The 16,319-nt window shown below is 43.1% G+C and overlaps 1 protein-coding gene across 1 annotated transcript in view; it reads left to right on the top strand.

Annotated features, from left to right (window-relative positions):
- The first annotated feature begins 5,269 nt into the window (after positions 1–5,269).
- LOC112970692 (glycerol-3-phosphate acyltransferase 3) overlaps positions 5,270–16,319 on the top strand; it is a 15,073-nt gene continuing 4,023 nt past the window's right edge. Inside the window, exons 1-8 of the mRNA XM_026075349.1 lie at positions 5,270–5,348; positions 10,711–10,981; positions 11,502–11,576; positions 12,697–12,786; positions 12,991–13,084; positions 13,502–13,617; positions 15,560–15,615; positions 16,105–16,190. Of these exons, the coding sequence (XP_025931134.1) occupies positions 5,324–5,348; positions 10,711–10,981; positions 11,502–11,576; positions 12,697–12,786; positions 12,991–13,084; positions 13,502–13,617; positions 15,560–15,615; positions 16,105–16,190 (813 nt within the window). The 5' untranslated portion in view covers positions 5,270–5,323. The remainder of the gene's footprint in view (positions 5,349–10,710; positions 10,982–11,501; positions 11,577–12,696; positions 12,787–12,990; positions 13,085–13,501; positions 13,618–15,559; positions 15,616–16,104; positions 16,191–16,319) is intronic.

The raw sequence follows: 16,319 nt of genomic DNA, 5'->3' as shown, positions 1-16,319 counted from the left end.
TGTTAATAATCAGCAAGGCCCCTTACACATAGGTAAGGTTAGCAGAGAGGGGGTTACCCTCTGCTGTTACATCAGTAATTAAACTCACCATCCTTCTGGCCAACAGCACTGACCTGAAACTGCTCCCAGTTTCACAGCATGTGAACACCAGGATTCCAGATACTGTTGATAACTAAAGGCTGTTCAAAAACAAAAAGCAGCTATATTCAAATCTTGTCTTAAAGTTAAAATGCGTGAAGTTTATTTAAAAGAAACTGCTTGGCATTTCTGTTGCTGATCCCTGGTGCTTCCCCATCAAGTTATACTCTTCACTGTGCTTTGGATACTTGTCCACCAAGAAAGACTTGCTATACTGCTCGTGGTGTGTATAGAAACATTTCAAAAGCTGTTTTGAGGTCATGACAAAGATATATCATCAGAATGAGGAAAAGATGGTAGAAGAGACTGCAGAAGACCTTTCATACTCATTCCAAAATGGTTGCTGCTCTTTGCATTGTTGTTTTCCTCTCCTCCTCATACAAAACAACCCAACAATTGGTATTCAGATTTTGTTGCATTAAACACCACAGCATTGTGTGGGAGATGCTTTGAAGTTGTTCTGCTGATATTAACCTTTGGAAAGCTTCCAAGGAGGAGCGCTCACTTAAACTAGCACATCARCTTTTGCTCTGAACATGACCTGCCAGTATCTTTAAATAGGGGAACACCAGTGATCTAACTTCATATGACTCTAGATATTTAATAATATCCTCTTTTGTAATGATCAAGCATTGCTATTGAACTGGAGGTGTTGTTTAAAGCTGAAAAGGGGGATGAGAGGCAAAGCTCCACCTACATAAGGAGAAATAAGGGCAATTTCTGAAATGTTCATAGTAAATCAAGTTGTGATGGAGCCTAGCAAAACATCAATGAGATATGCTTACGTGAAATTATATGTCAAATTTGGCTTTGGAGATGGGTATCTGCTTGGAAATGGGATTGTTTTTGGACATCTGTTACAAATAATGTGTGATTGTTGCCTCTGAGGTCTAACTGGACCTTTCTTGAGTAATGCATTGCTCCCAGGTATAAGGGAAGTAGATCTTTTGACTTATTTTGTATAGGTTGTTGACTTGCTGCTCTTTAAGGTGTTGGTAACTTAAATATTTCCTATAGGTTTAGGAGGGAAACCTCTTCAGGGAAAGGTGAATATGTTATTCTCACCTTGTGAAATGTGGTGTGGTGTCTTCTTCAGACTGTGCCTGTGTGTGACTTAAGCATGCAAGCTACTTCACACATCCTGAGCTACTGAAATGTCATAATTTTAAAACCAGACCTGTGGTGATATTGGCACAGTTTCTGCAATCATGCAGCTTTCTAACTCCATGTATTAGTGGGTAGCCCAAGCTGCAGAACCCTTTTTTTATAATCTGTTCAGGAGTTTGAGGTTTTATACTCCTTCTCTAAAACTGCTTCAGGAATTCCTGATAAAAGGTGAGGTCTGCACTAAGGTGCTTGAGGCTGCCTGCTCAGCCAGCTCACAAGCTGGGAGGAAGAGCCCCTTTGATGTGTGTCAGTATTGCTGATAAGCARTATATCTGAAAAACCTGCCAGGCTGCTTTTTGCTCATCTTCTGTGTAAAAGTAGAATGGAAGCTATGCTTTATAATTTTGTTTTGAGATGCTTTTTGTCCCTAATAGGACAAGGTATTTTCCCCTGTGTGGTTTGAATCAGGTTATATTGTGGTAGCTCTTTGAAGCACAGGGCTGTGCTTTAGTACAGGAACTAGCTGGAATGGCAATGGGCAGTGCAAATCAGTAGCTAGTGGGAAGGAAAGGAAATTACTCACGTTTCTGCATGCGGTGTCTTTTTTCAAGGTAGGTATAAACTGACTTTTGACTTCATCAAAGTTAAATTTTTAGCTTTGATGAAAGTGCCTTTATTTTAAGTGCCTGAGAACAAGTGGAAGGATTGGATKAAGTAAACTTAAGTAAACAAGTCTTGTTCTTTGGTGGTTAGAACATGCATGGTCTCGGGAAATAGGACAAACTGAGAGAGAAAGAGAGCTGGAGGAGAGGACTTCAAACTGGTCTGCAGTAGGGGTGGTAGACCTGGGTCCCCTGGGCCCCAGAGAAAGCCTTAACGCTGCTGGGCAAGAAGGGCAGATGGTCTTCCTCCTGCTTGCTGGTTTTACGAAGCATGCCTAAATCCCCTGGAAAGTCTGGCACCAAAAATAAAATTGTCTCAACTGTTGACTTGTGGAACACAAGTCAGTTATCCCCTGAAATGATCTGTGCAACCTTTGTACAGGGTGCCATGTTGGTACCGTGCTTGTGGTGGTGCTCCCTTCTCCTGGCAGGGCATGGGTGGAGGATGAAGGTAACTGTCCCCTGGAGCCTTCCTTTCTGCCCTAAAGAAGGGGTGTCTAGGCACTTTATTGTGGTGCTGCAACCCTTTGAAGTTAGGTGAGCCTGTGGATTAGAAGTCAGAGAAATTTGGAAGCATGAATGTCCTTTTCAGAGAAGGGTGGATAAACACATCTAAGCAGTAGAAACCTATTTGGGTTGCATGACTGCGTAGTTTCCATTTGCTTTGGGAAAAGTCCATTGCCTCCTTTGCAAAGCTGAGTGTTGAAAGATACTGCTGTATATTAGGATGTTGCAAGCTTTTGAGCATTACAAAGGCATGTCTCAGTAGCCTGTSTCCTCAGGGTGTTACCGACTTCTGCTTGGTCTCAAACTTTTACACTAGGTCTAGCATGAACTGAGCTTACTTGTAGCAGTATGATTTCTGTAGCAAGAATGATCTGTAGGGAATGCTGTGTGTTCTTCTGAGCTCCAAATGGAGAAACTGTTCTCCCAGATTTTGCAAAACAAGGGGTGGCAACACTGCATTCTGATTACCAATTTGAGAGGATCTGGTAGGTGAAAACTCATTTTCTCTGCTAGTGTACATGGCTGAAGCTCTTGCTTTTCTGTGTAATAAACCTGACTTGCCTGCTCACAAATGTCTTTTGTGTAGTGATTCAAGCCTGGTCAGAGAATGATTATATCAGCATATTTGCCGGTCCACGTGTGCCCCAAATTCAGTTAGTAGAGGAACTCCAGAAATGGAGGTATTCTGAATAATTTCTTCCTTTAAGAATGTTTTGCTTTGGTATTTCCTAGGATGTTCACAGCTGTAGCATTGTTGAGGATCACATGTAGCCAGAAGGTACTGAGCTAGTCTTGGAAGTAATAGTTCCTGGAACAGCTATTGCCTCTGCAGCAGAAGAACTGACAAAACAAGTGAACGTGTTGGCAGGGTAGGTCTTGAATCAGCAGSATTAGATGCGGTTAGCAGTCCTGGCAGTCTGCTGTCTTGGAAAGTTCCATGGTGGAGATGATGCTGTCAGTCAGGATACTGAACCTTCAAAATGAAACTGGATCCCCAAATGCCACAACTCTATTGGAGGGAAGAGGTGGAAACTGCATGCGCTGATGCTTTCAAAAATTTAGTTATTGTGAGTTCCATTTGTGCCCTGCTGTGCCTGTGGGCAGTCACTCTTCTGTCTGACCTACCCTGCTCTTGGTGAGTTCTGTGCAGACCAGTGAGGCCCATCTATATGCTGTTAAAACAACAAATATTCCTTTGATACTGGTTGAGGACTGCAGAGCAAGTTGAGGTTTGAACAGAGTAATATCCTGATCCCTACCTTTGAGCTAATTTTTGTTAGATTGCGTGCCTCTGTCTGAGAAACACCCACTGTAACAGTTTTCCTGGAAACAGGATGAAGTTGTGTGTGGGAGGATTAATATTCATAGCCTTATCTTCACAGGCAACCACAAAATCAGTCGTTGTTTGCTGAGCTTTCCATCCTTTCCAAAAGCAGTGATGTGAGGAAAGAGTAGATCCAGGGCAGAAGGGCTACTACATGGTCAAAAAAGTTTGGGAGCAGCAACAAGGTTGTCATGTTTAACCAAGTAAAAATGAAGGCTGATGTGGGAGGTGCAAGGGCTATTTAAAAGCACTTTGTGGAACTGAGTCAACTGAAGCCCTTTGGCCCAAGAACAGGTTGAACTGGCTAGAGATTAATCTGGGCTGGAAATGAGAAGCAGGCTCCTAACCCTTGGAGTGGTTTTACCACATGTGTTTGTGGGGGAAGCAGAGGGACAGAGCTGTCAGGAAACTTTGATGTTGGTGGTGCTGGGGTGAGAGCTCAGGTAGCTTTATGCCCTTTTTCAATCTCCTTCTCCTGACCTGCCTACCATAAAATAGGAATTTTGCACCCTAAACAGCTGGCAGCCCTGTCCAAGGGCAGGGGAAATAGTTTTCTGCAGCTGTTCACTATCACTGACATTTTAGCCTGATTCTCTGCTGCTCTTAGCCCTAAAAAATGACAGGAAATGAGCAGTTGCAGGGTGAAGGGAAATTTCAGTCATGCCCAACTTAGAAAAATCTTGGGTGCAGTCCTCTTCTGAGTGAAACCAAACTTAAACAAGGCTTCCCATGACTGTAAATGCTGTTTTGTTTTTCTGTTCAGCTAGCTGCATTTAGGCCTCAGTTTGACCTAATGCACTTATAACTCTTTTTTCTTCAATTTCATGCAGTTACTTTCAGGGGTGTGGCTGGGCCAGGAGTTTGGTACAGGAAGGTTTCTTTGGAGAATATTTCCTAATGGTGTGCAAGGTTGTTGCTGGTATTGTGACTCAAGAAGTGAAAATGTGAGTCTGTCACAAAAGAGCATGAAATGACAATGAAAGAAGATGAGCTGAATTGTGATGTGTCTCTTGGCTTTGTGAACATGTATTGCGTGCTCAGGGTCTGTTCAGGCTCAGCACTGTGCCCATGTGGGAGGGCTGACTGTTCCCACAAGTTGGTAGCCAGGAGCCTCCCGTGTGGTCATCGTTCAGTGGCTGAGGTGTGAACGGCAAGACTGATACAGGCCTATATGGCTTTCAGTGGCCAAGTATCTGAAATTTAACTTACAAATCTGTTGGCTCTCTGAAGACAGGTAAGCAGAGTCTGAAGCATTGGCTATCRCTAGGTGTTTTTTGGTTATGAAATATGTTCAGGCAGTGTTTCTTCAGAGGAATGATCYGTGCTTTTGTGTGTGCATCTGAGGAAGATGAGTGATTGTTACCAGGTGAGGAGGTTCCTTGAAAGTCACAACCTGTCTCTAAGTAACTGTCACTTCTTAGGAGACTTGTTTAAGTGAATATTAAATGAATATTACTTATTATATACATATTATTAACTTATTACTTATTACGTGCATATTACAGCTGTGAAATTAACTTTTCTTTCTCTTCGACAGTGGGCTACTATACGGATAGAAAAAGGTGTCAAAAAGGCACAACCACAGATGCTCAAAACTCCTGTTGCTAATGGTAAGAATCAAGTCAAGTCATCCTGWTAAGACTCACATGCTGAAGTAGGGGAACCATTTCAAATGAAGAAGTAGATGTGTGTGCGAGAGTGAACAGGAGAGGAGATGGGGCTGTTTACTAACTTACTGTTAGATCTAATTATTTTGAAATACTACTGGCACAAGAAGTGCTATTGCAGAATGAAACACTTCTTGTATTGGCCTGTGTTGAATGGTTGAAAAGCCAGAGGGGTTGAGAAAACAAGGGTATGAAATAACAATATGTTTAGTAAAAACAAAGCAGGGCTTAAGATGGAGACTGTTATCAATTGAAGGAAACATTTGTGTTGCAATGCTTGCTTTTGTCTTGAAGACTCCTTTTAGGTCAGTGCTGACAAGGCTGCTGGCCATCAGTCCTGACAGTATCAGATCTCTAAAGCGATCTGTGAGCTTAGTGGAGAGCATTTTGAAGTCCAAGTCCAGCACTCTTCTTTCGCAAGCTCAGTGCTTTGTTTCTGCTGTAGGACAGTGTGGTGTTTTACTTTTCTCCTTCCTTTCAGTCTGCTTCTATTTCCCTTTTGCCCTCTTGAGTTACCTCAGTATTTGCAGACAAACTTCTTACTCTCGTTGTCTGTAGAAAGACAGCTGAATAATTGCTTCATATTTCTTCCTTTACCCTAATTTTGAAATTACTTCTCTTACTATATCTTATCCCATACAGCATGTCATGGTAGGCCATATTAGGTCAGAGTTGTCTGCAAGAGGACTTTGGAGCTGTACGTGCAGCAAGAGTAGCCTGAATTTGCACAGGAAACTAAAAGAAGGGGAAGGCTGAACCTGCCATTGTAGCCAGCACTTTGTCTTCTCCCGTTTCCTGACTGCATTCATATTTCTGTTGATATGCTGATTTTTTTTTTTTGACAGATTTACTGTTAGCATTTTTACTGTGTACTCCCTTATTAGGCAGCACACCTGAAAACAGGATAGTGCTTAGCAAGATTGTTCTCTGATCCCACAAAATAGCTCTTGTGTGAACATGTTACAGTAATGGGGTTTGAACTCCTGAAGTGGTTGTGTGTATTTCATTTCAAAAGGAGCATCCTTACCAATGCTGGAAATACTGGGTATTGTACTATCAGCAGGCCAAGTATGAAACAGACTTGGATGGTAGCAGACCCAACTGTCAGCAGCAGTAATAATAAACTGGAGGTGCTGCACAACAGCTCTTAACAGGGGTCAGAGTATGACTTCTAAATTAATTTGTGACTTTAAACTTGGCAAGCGAAAATATGAATGTCCTGTACCAGTTGCTAGTGTCCTGAATCAGTTTTGTTTTTGTTTTGCTGCATTTGTCTTTTTTTTTGGGGTGGGGTGTGGAAAAGGCAGAGAGGCTAAGGAACCACCCAAGGTAATGCAAGTGTCCCGCTGGCTATGCCTCACAGCTTCTCAGTGATGCTGCTAGATTTCCTCTTTCTTCCTGTAAGGGTGATAGTGTCCTGTCACGTTGTAGCCAAGTGAGAGAGCAGGAGATGCGACTGTGCTGCTGCAACTAGGAGCTCTTTTTCCTGTATAGCTGATGATTGTGACACATAGTTTTTCTTTCCTAGAAAAGAAGGAAAAACTGAGGGAGAGAATACCTGGGTAGTGGATATCACTGTATGAGCTATCCTTTTATAAAAACCCAAAGTACCCTTTTTGGATACCTATTCCAATTGTATGTGCAGCTGAGGGGTGTACTAGATGTGCTGTAGCTTATAACCCGGACAAATCTGTGCACCTATCTATATGATTTCTATTGAGGCATTAGTAATAATGCCTGTGGATAACTCATATAGATGATTGCATGCAGGCCTTCTATGTTCAAACCGTCTTTTGGATTATGTTTGAAAGTAAAACCGAAGCATTTGCCCTCTGTGGATGTCTTCTCCTGTACTAAGTTTCATGACATTCCAGAAGAAGCTTGTCACAAAGGAGACATGGTGACTCCCTTTCTCATGGGGATTATGGGAACCTAACTCCCCCTTACTTGAGAAAGTATGGGAACAGGGGAGATTTGTAGTTTCCTGTACCAAGCTGTACTCTATATATTGCTCTCAGGAGTTTTTTGAGTTGTCCGAATTCTAGTCAGGGGAGGGGAGGAGGGGGGAAAAAAAAAAAGTAAGAAAGGAAGCTTGTGATGAGCATTCTACCTTCTTACAGAGAGTCAAAACTCCCTTTGTCTTCAACCAGATCTGGGCACACTTAGTGCCTTTTGAGGCATGGCTGCTGCTTCTTTGTTCCCTCTGCAATCCAGTAGCCTGTTTGCTTCTGAAATCCTGTCCTAGCTCAGAGGGCAGGCCCAAATGCAAATGATCACATGTGCAGTCAGAACTGCCAAACAATATTAGGTGGTCTCTGTGCTCAGTGTTATGAATGCTGTGCTAGGTCTGAATAGATGTTAAGTGGATAGCACCAAACATGGATCTGCATTTACAATGGTAATTGTGCGTGTGCTGGGGCCACTAGAAACTTAGGGGAGCGGCAGCGTGAATCTGAGGTGAGTACTGCTGAATGCCCTTGGCCGTCAGGGCCTGCAGCTATTTCCACATTGAATTTCTAGTACTGAAAAAGAGTACAGTACTAACTGACTTGTGATTAGGTGCTCTGGGCTCCTGCATGTGGATGAAACTACTTGGGGACCAGGGAAGGTCTAGGTGTAGCAGTGCTATGTTTAAGTTGGCCCCTGAGGTGTCAGAACATGAGCAGGCAGAAAGGCCCAATTGCGTTATGCAATATTTATTGAGGGAGGAGAAATTCCTGGTGATAATAGATTGCAGAGTACTGAATAAAACAGGGTAAAGGTAAGGGCATGCACGTGTGTGTGTGCATGTGTGTGTTGAGGGCTGTTTGACTTGAGGAGAATTTGTAGTACCTCCTCCCTCCTTCTTGACTGTGTCTAATCCTCAGTAGGAGGTGGATTAGGAAACGAGGGAGAATCACAGTTGTGTGTGAAATGACTTGTTTTCTTGTGTTCAGGGCGCTGTTCCCTGGCAGAGCAAAAAAGGTACCTTTTCCAAAGAACTTAAAATCCAGTGTCACCTGGTTCTTCAACATGACAACCAAGCGACAGCATGACTGAGGAGGCAACACCTTTCACTCCAGTACCAAAGCCCAGTGTCTTTTGTATCTGTCTGCAAAGAGAGTGTCCAATGCCCCTGCATTAGTGGTGTGAGACACAATAGTCCCAGGAAAAAGGTTGACTGTTGTATTTGCTGAGTGGGGAATTATCTGGTTCTGTCACTTCCCATGTTGCCCATGTCAGAGGGCAGTGTGTCACACGTTGGGCCCAATGGGCGACTCTCTGCTGGGCAGGACTTCAGAGGCTGGATATGTGTTTCTGAGTAACTAGCTCTCGGCTGTCTGTGTGGGTGTTGGTTGTGTCAAAAGGTAGTGCTGCTCTTTAGTTTGTGTGTTTAAAAAACGCCAAAACACTGTTCAGTTATAAATTTTGAAAGCATCATCTACTGAAAGAAGGGCTTATGCAAATATGTGACTGTAACTAGGTAGTGTGAAGTTTGAGCATGGCATAATTAGCTAATTAGAGTATGGGAGCTTGAGACTTAAAGCTCAAGCGTTCAGAGCTTGTGCCATGACATTGTGAACAGAGGGGTGGTTATGTCCATCTTTTGCTTGTGAGTGATGTTTGCTGTGCTCCTGCATAAAACTGCCTTTTAGCTGCCTCTGGCAAACTCAGCTCTGCTCATGGCCAAGGGCTTAAAGGCCATTAAATGTTACTCCTGATTAGAAGAAAGCTAAGTATATCGCTTGAGCAGTGCGTGTTTAATTCTATGCATAATGCTACTGAGCTCTTGGCAGGGCACTTCTCACCAGTAAGGCAGCGTGTGTACTGGCGGTGTGGTGTGATGGTGACACAGTAGGCCTCTGATAAGAGAGGTTACAGCAAGGGCATCCTGTGTGTGCCAGCAGTGTGCTAAACTTGAACCCTAGGCTCCGATGTGCTGCACCTGCAGCAGTTTCAGCCAAGAAATAGGAGCCAGGAGCCTCTGTGTATGATACAGTGCAATACAAACATTCCCCGGATCAGTTGTAGTCTAAAAGTTGCCTATGATTTGCATAGCGTGTATATTCCTAGTGTCTTTCTTTCATGTGCTGGCAAGACTTTCGTAGGAAGTAGATTTTAATTCTGTGGGTTGTGTATTTGTGGGAAGGTGCCATGTATTTTGAGACAATTGGGTGCCTCCTCCTTCCCTTATTTTAATCCCAACATTGAAGCATAGAAATTATGTAACTTGTCAGAGGGAGTCTGGAAGAGCAGTGACCTGAACTTGGACCTCTGTAATCCTAGTTGAGTGTTTCAGGTGATGGCTGTTCTGGTTAAATGCCAGTCTAGATTTCTTCAGTCATCAACTTCTGGAGCTAGACTTGCTTACCAGACAGCAGCTACTTGATCTTTATATTTAGCTTACCCCATTTCCCCTCACCTTCAGGGACTCAGTGAGAAATCGGTGCTCATCCAACTGGCTTATCGGACCATAAATTAAAAAAAATGGTGCTTGCTATTTCTACTGCAATTTTGAGCTCTGCAGTTTTCCCTTGTTTTGTCAGGCATTACACGGGCAGAGTTCAACTAAAACACAACTGTTAGTGACAAACTACATTATTACATTAAGGCACCTCTAGGCACAACTTTATCTGACTTCCTTTCTTTTGGAGGGTTTTTCTTTCTTTAATGTATACTATAATAAAAACAAACAAACAGTGTGGTCCTGTCTCTACTCATAGAAGAGACTTCTGCTGTGAAGGAAGGTAGGTACATTTGGTCCAAAGCTGGTCCTTGCTCAGGTGTCAGGTAGTTGTCATGGTCTGGGACTTGGACAGGTAGCAGCAGAGCAGGTCTTAGCAGAGCATGGCTGTGGGAAGCCACAATGCCTGACTAGAGCCAAGGGCCTGGAAAATAGGGAAGCCTCCATGCAGGAGCATGAATGCCCCTAAATATACAGATGGAGCACTGGGAGAAGGGCTCTGAAGGGACCAAGTTCTCACTTCTTCTCTCTTCTTCTGTGGAAGCACAAGATGGTCTTGGATAAAGTTTTTGAGTTTATAATGTGTCAGATGGTGGGAAGGGGTTGGCTTTCTTGCTTCACCTCCAGCAGGCTACAGAACTGGATGTTTGCTCCTCAAGGGGTTTATTTGAGGAAAGGGAGCTATAACCAGCCTGCTGAAGAGCATGCGGTGTTCAGTTACTCCTCTGATCTTATTGTCATAGGTGTAGAGGTCTGATAATAAAGCTGTCTCCTGGAACATTGCAGAGCAGCAAGTAATTTGGAGGATGGCTATTATTGTACAGAATTATTTTCTCATATGGTTACACTTTTTTTCCCAAGGTATCATAGAAAGAGATGAAACCACTATGGAGAAAGAAATTGCAGGTCTGCATCGAGTGGACTTCGAATTCTCCGACATATTCTATTTCTGCAGAAAAGGGTTTGAGGCCATTGTGGAAGATGAAGTCACCCAAAGGTTTTCTTCTGAAGAGTTGGTCTCCTGGAATCTCCTCACAAGGACTAATGTCAACTTCCACTACATCAGCCTGCGGCTGACTATTGTGTGGGTCATTGGGGTAGTGGTGCGGTACTGCTTCCTGCTGCCCCTACGGTGAGCTCACAGGTGCTGATGGATTATGTTAGTCTGGGAACATGTCAGTGTGTATATTCTTAGGAAACATCATCTGAAGTTCTCTAGCAGAAGGTAACATTATCAGAGACCACCTGTGGATACAGACAGTTAACTGGCTTAAACTCTTCTTTGGCTAAAAAGCCACTCTCAACATTTATCTTCCCATTCCCTATGCAGAATAGTTTAGGGCAAGCGATCATCTTTTCTGTGAGTATTTCCCCTGAGTCACATGGATTGGCAACATAAGAGTAGACTGGGCAATCTCTAGTTAAACTCTGACCTTATAAGCATTGGGGTATCTGATGCTGTTGCCTTTGCTGTACCATGATTTTGAGCAATATGTGACAGGAAGTCATTAACAGTAGAGTTATGGAGAAATGGGTATGTCAAGACTCTGAGAAATAATTGAACTTCTGCAATCCATTTCCATTTTAAAGGGGAAGGTGATATTAAAAGGAGCAAAATCAATTATCCTGCTTTAATGTCTCTCTTCTTACAGCTTTACCCTGGCTGCCATTGGGATTACCTCAATGATTGTGGGGACAACAATGGTAGGGCAGCTGCCAAACAGCAAGTAAGTAGTGTGTGTTGTGTATATGAGGGATAAACTAGCCAAGTCAGTAGCACTGCAGTGCAGAGAATTCAAGGTTAAAACTGGACAGAATTTGACAAGTCATACACTGTCAATAGTACACTCCACCCACAAACTGGTGTCCTTGTCTATGGTGGCATTTCAAACTCAGGCTGAGGTTGTCTTCTTGCCAGGCTTGGCACTGAGGATGGTGATTTTTGATGGGCCCCTCTTCTTATGAGAGATAAGCATAAGAGGTGTTAAAAACATCAGGAAGATCTTGGGGGCGAAAAATCTCATTGTCTTAGGACCGCAAAATCAAAGAACTGAGGCCCAAAACAGCCCTTCAGATAGGATGCTGGTGATGTCCATTCCTTAAGGAAAGGAGGAAGGAGGTGTGTGCTGGTGTGACCTTGTTACAAGTAGTGAGGAAGACAGAAAGAAATGAGAATTAATAAATGAAAGACTCCTCTGCTTTTAATCCACTTGACAGAAAAGTAGTGCAGTATTCTGCTGAGTTACTAAGACAGGCTTGTCTAAAAGGGCTGATGGGAAGGATGATCAGAGGAAGCAAATTGAATTCAGCAGTGTGTCTTAGTGATAGGATATGACAGTGAAGCAGTGTCCAGCCAGGGACAGCCCAGTAACATGCAGAGGTGTGTAGAAAAGGGTAGACCTAGCTCTGTGTGGGGACAATCCCAGAAGTAAAGCAAAAAAGGTGGTGCTGAATTGTTCAGGTCTCCCTCCCTCTCTTGCTATCTCTCCAAGTTGAAATTCGGAAGAGATGTTGGCATCCCTCTTCTGTAGTTGGGTCTCCACGCTGAGGTCAGTCCTCTGTTATACACTAGCATTTCTGAGGCACCAATCCTGGGCTACTTTTGTGCTAGGATACAAAATATCCAGGAGGGAAATTTCTGCCTTGCCTGCTATCTAATAAGACTAAGGGGATGATGTGTCTTGGCTGAGCTGCTGTAGCAAGTGAGTGATTGAGCTGGGAATATCCCCCTGTGCTCTTGAGTCCCAGGAAAACCTCTCTTAACCCCAACTCTGAGCAGGCTGGAGAACATTGTCTGTGTCTGACTGCTTTCCAGGATGCTCCACACTATTGTGTTCTCTCTTTCAGTGTGAAAAGCTATCTGAGTGAACTTGTCCACCTCACATGCTCCCGGATCCTTGTCAGAGCTCTCTCTGGTACTATCCATTACCATAACAAGTGAGTGAGCCGATGCTAGGATAGCCTAAGTGTTTGTGCATAGCTCTACGTGCATGAGTATCCTTGTTGAAATGGGGCAGCTCTTTCCTGGCCCACAGGTCGATGTCGCACTAGATGCTGACTCACCTGGTAGTTTTAAAGAAATGTGTGTGTAATGTGGTGCTCCCTGCACTGTTAGTCTAACAACAAATTCTGTATTTGCAGGGAAAACAAACCTCAGAAAGGAGGCATTTGTGTGGCCAACCACACATCACCGATAGATGCAATCATTTTGACAAATGATGGATGCTATGCAATGGTATGCAGAGGTCCATGATGAACACAGAGGAGAGAGGGAGGATGCAAAAGGGGAGGACTATAGGTTATTGGTTGTGGGGTTCAGTATTTAACTTTTACAGTTAGTAGCTATGTTATGGTCAGTGTTAGTCAGTGGGAAAAGTATAAATTGTGCTGAAGTTTGACTACAGGGAAGTTTTTGTTCTGGTAAAGTTACCCTGGCAATGTCAATGCCAGGTTCTTCATCTGATATAAAACCTGAGATATGCTTTCATGTGTGCTTCCAGACCCTTTCAAGTGAATGCATTTTACTAGTTTTTATTGGCCTTTCCCAATCCTGATTTGCAGTCTCCAGTAGGCTTTTTTTAGTAGGGATGCAGGAGAGGAAATTCTACTTTCCAGGAGTCTTTTATGCTAACATGTCTCATTGGACTTGCAGGTTGGCCAGGTTCATGGTGGACTAATGGGAGTTATTCAGAGAGCCACAGTAAAGGCCTGTCCTCATGTCTGGTTTGAACGCTCAGAAGTTAAAGACCGCCATCTAGTGACAAAAAGGTGAGACATGAGTTTGAGTGGTAAATTGTAGTGGTAGTGTAATTGTAATATCTAATGGTGCTTGAGGGGCCCCGTGTAGGGAATCCCTGCACAGTAATTCAAAAATAAGGACCCAGATTAGGAATTATTAATTTGGAAAGTCAAAAACCCAAGGAGCCCATGAGGTTACTGTGAGAAATGGCACTTGGAACCTCGTTGTCCTGTGAGGACTCAAGCTGTCTTGCGAAAGCATCTTCTGTTAATAGGGACCACATCTAGTTGTCTTATTCCAAATGATGGCTGCTGCTTACAAGCCCTGATCCTAGGGACACCAGTCATCTGTAACTCCATATTACTGTAGGCTGAAATGATGCAGGACCTTACCAACCAGTAGAAGCAGGTAGGGGTGGAAACCGTCAATATAGCAGTGACTGTATGGCAGCTCTTGGAGCAAGAGGAGGGGCTGTTTTGCAGCATACTGGTTCATTCAGAATGACCTGAATGTGCTTGCTTGGTGTGGTCTGAGGTACAGTAGACTGTCGTCAAAATGTCAGGCCCCCAGGTCACTGAGGAACTCTTGAATACTTTACACAGGGTCAAGTGTTTCAGACCAGAGGTTCTGGTAAGGATTGGATTGTAGCTGACTATAACAAAAGATGTCATTTGGGTAACCATCAGCATAATAACTAATTTCTTACTAATTCAGACATACACTTTAAAAGGACATGAAGATACCTCAAATTCAGGGACTGTATGTTCAGAAGGGAATCCTGATTATAAAACAGACTTTCTGTGTCATGACCTATCAGGACTTCATTCTAAATTGGGAGCCACTAAAATTGGCAAGCTTGGCTTGCTCAGGTGAAGGAAGAATGTATCTAGTTGTAAAACTGAGCTCCTTAAAAGAAAGGCATATTTTTGCAGAAGTACGGTATAGCATATAGGAGAGGACTTGACTTGGATCATTTTAGAATAGATAATAGTGCATGTGTTGCAAGCCATGCCTGTATATGAAAGCGGTACTCTAAACTGGCATCTGGACCAAAGCAAAGTAATGCTTTTGACTTGAAGAGAACTGCTGACACCTCATTAGGCCTAGTTATCCAGTCTAGGCCTTCATTAAGGCAAAGTGCTCTTATGAATGGCAGAATGTTTTACCCAAACCATTCCTCTTTGGTTCCTCTTTTCTTTCCTCCTATGTATTCACAAATGACTTCAACATCCTTTTCTTCCTCCCCCCTTCCCCCCCCCCCTTTTGCTCACCCTAAATTCCTCAGACACTTTGAATGAAGTCTTTATCCAAATAGCTTGGTGATAAAGCCTACTTCTCCATGTGAAAGGTATGGTCCTGGCTCTGAACTTGTCCAAAGGCTTGCCTGTGGATGCTGGCATAGAGAGATAGGTACTCTTCCTAATTTTTGAAGAACTTCTCAGATTAATTTTATGACAGGTTATCTTCTTGATCACCTTGTTGGCCTCTACATGGCAGGATGGCTCTGACAAGTCATCCAAGTGTTGTCAAGGTAGCGTGAGCTGTAGGCATTAAAAATCTTGTCTTAAAGAAGTCTAAGTAAGCAGAGCCTGGAYGGACTGTTTCGCGCGCGCACACTTTTCTCTCATGTAGGCTGTTTCTTACAAGTTGAGTTTATAGAAATGACTTAATGGCATATATTTGTTGGCTCTCCTGATGGTCATTAGCTAATAAAATAATATGCAGGAAAGAAAAGAGGATGTTGCCTCAGTGTAAAAGTAATGGGAGCAATTCTCAGAGGGTTGAAAAGACTGCATGCACAAAGCTTCAGATCTGTTACGAACAGAATGGCAGATACAAATTTGTCTCCAGTATAAAGCTTTGGTTTTGTTATGAATATATGTAAGTAAGGCTTTTTTTCTTAAATGCAGCTGCCTGGGGAAATAAAAGTGGAAAGGAACTGTTTTTTAAACTTTCATTCTGTTCCCACAGGCTGAGGGAACATGTGGCAGATAAGAGCAAACTTCCAATCTTAATTTTTCCAGAAGGTAAGAAACTGAACAGCTCTTTCCCTCTATTCAGCATAATCTCATCTCTCTTTTTCCCTTGTCATGACTTCTAAGCCATGGGTCAGCTCCATTAGAGCACGAGATTTTTATTAGGGCTTTCATATATTTTTTTTCTTTCGTATAAGACTTCACAAAGACAACAGTATGCAATCTCTGGCTGTTGGATCTTCTGACAGAAGCTGTATGCGGAAGAACAGGAAGATTATTTGTTTTACCCTGTGAATATCTATTCACTGTCCTACAGAGTTAACCTCTGCCTTGTGCTTTTTCTCTCTAATACTTGGTCTTGCCTCAGTCAGGGAGTCTGTCACAAGACAGAATGAAGGACAGCAGGGGAGAGATGCTTAACTTTATCTCTAAAGGGCCTGCATTTGCTCCTCAGTGAGTGCAAGACCTGTATGTTGGTGTAGTCTTGCTACTGAAATGTGGCAGGCTATATGAAGTAGTGACTTTTTCTATTCTGGACAGGCACCTGCATAAATAATACATCTGTGATGATGTTCAAGAAGGGGAGCTTTGAAATAGGAGGGACAATCTATCCCGTTGCGATCAAGGTAAGGGGAAATAAGTGCTTGCTTAACTTGTAAATGATTTGGGATCTGTTTCTCTCAGGGAGGTGGGAAGCTGTCTCAGCCCAGCTGCTAATAAAAACTGGAGCTTAAGTGAGGTGGAGGGAGGGGGGG

This window comes from Apteryx rowi, unplaced genomic scaffold (assembly GCF_003343035.1).
Source record: "Apteryx rowi isolate R43461 unplaced genomic scaffold, aptRow1 scaffold_401, whole genome shotgun sequence".
In the NCBI taxonomy this organism is placed as follows: Eukaryota; Metazoa; Chordata; class Aves; order Apterygiformes; family Apterygidae; genus Apteryx; species Apteryx rowi.
The sequence above is the reverse complement of the archived record's forward strand: the minus strand, read 5'-3'. Positions and strand labels throughout refer to the sequence as shown.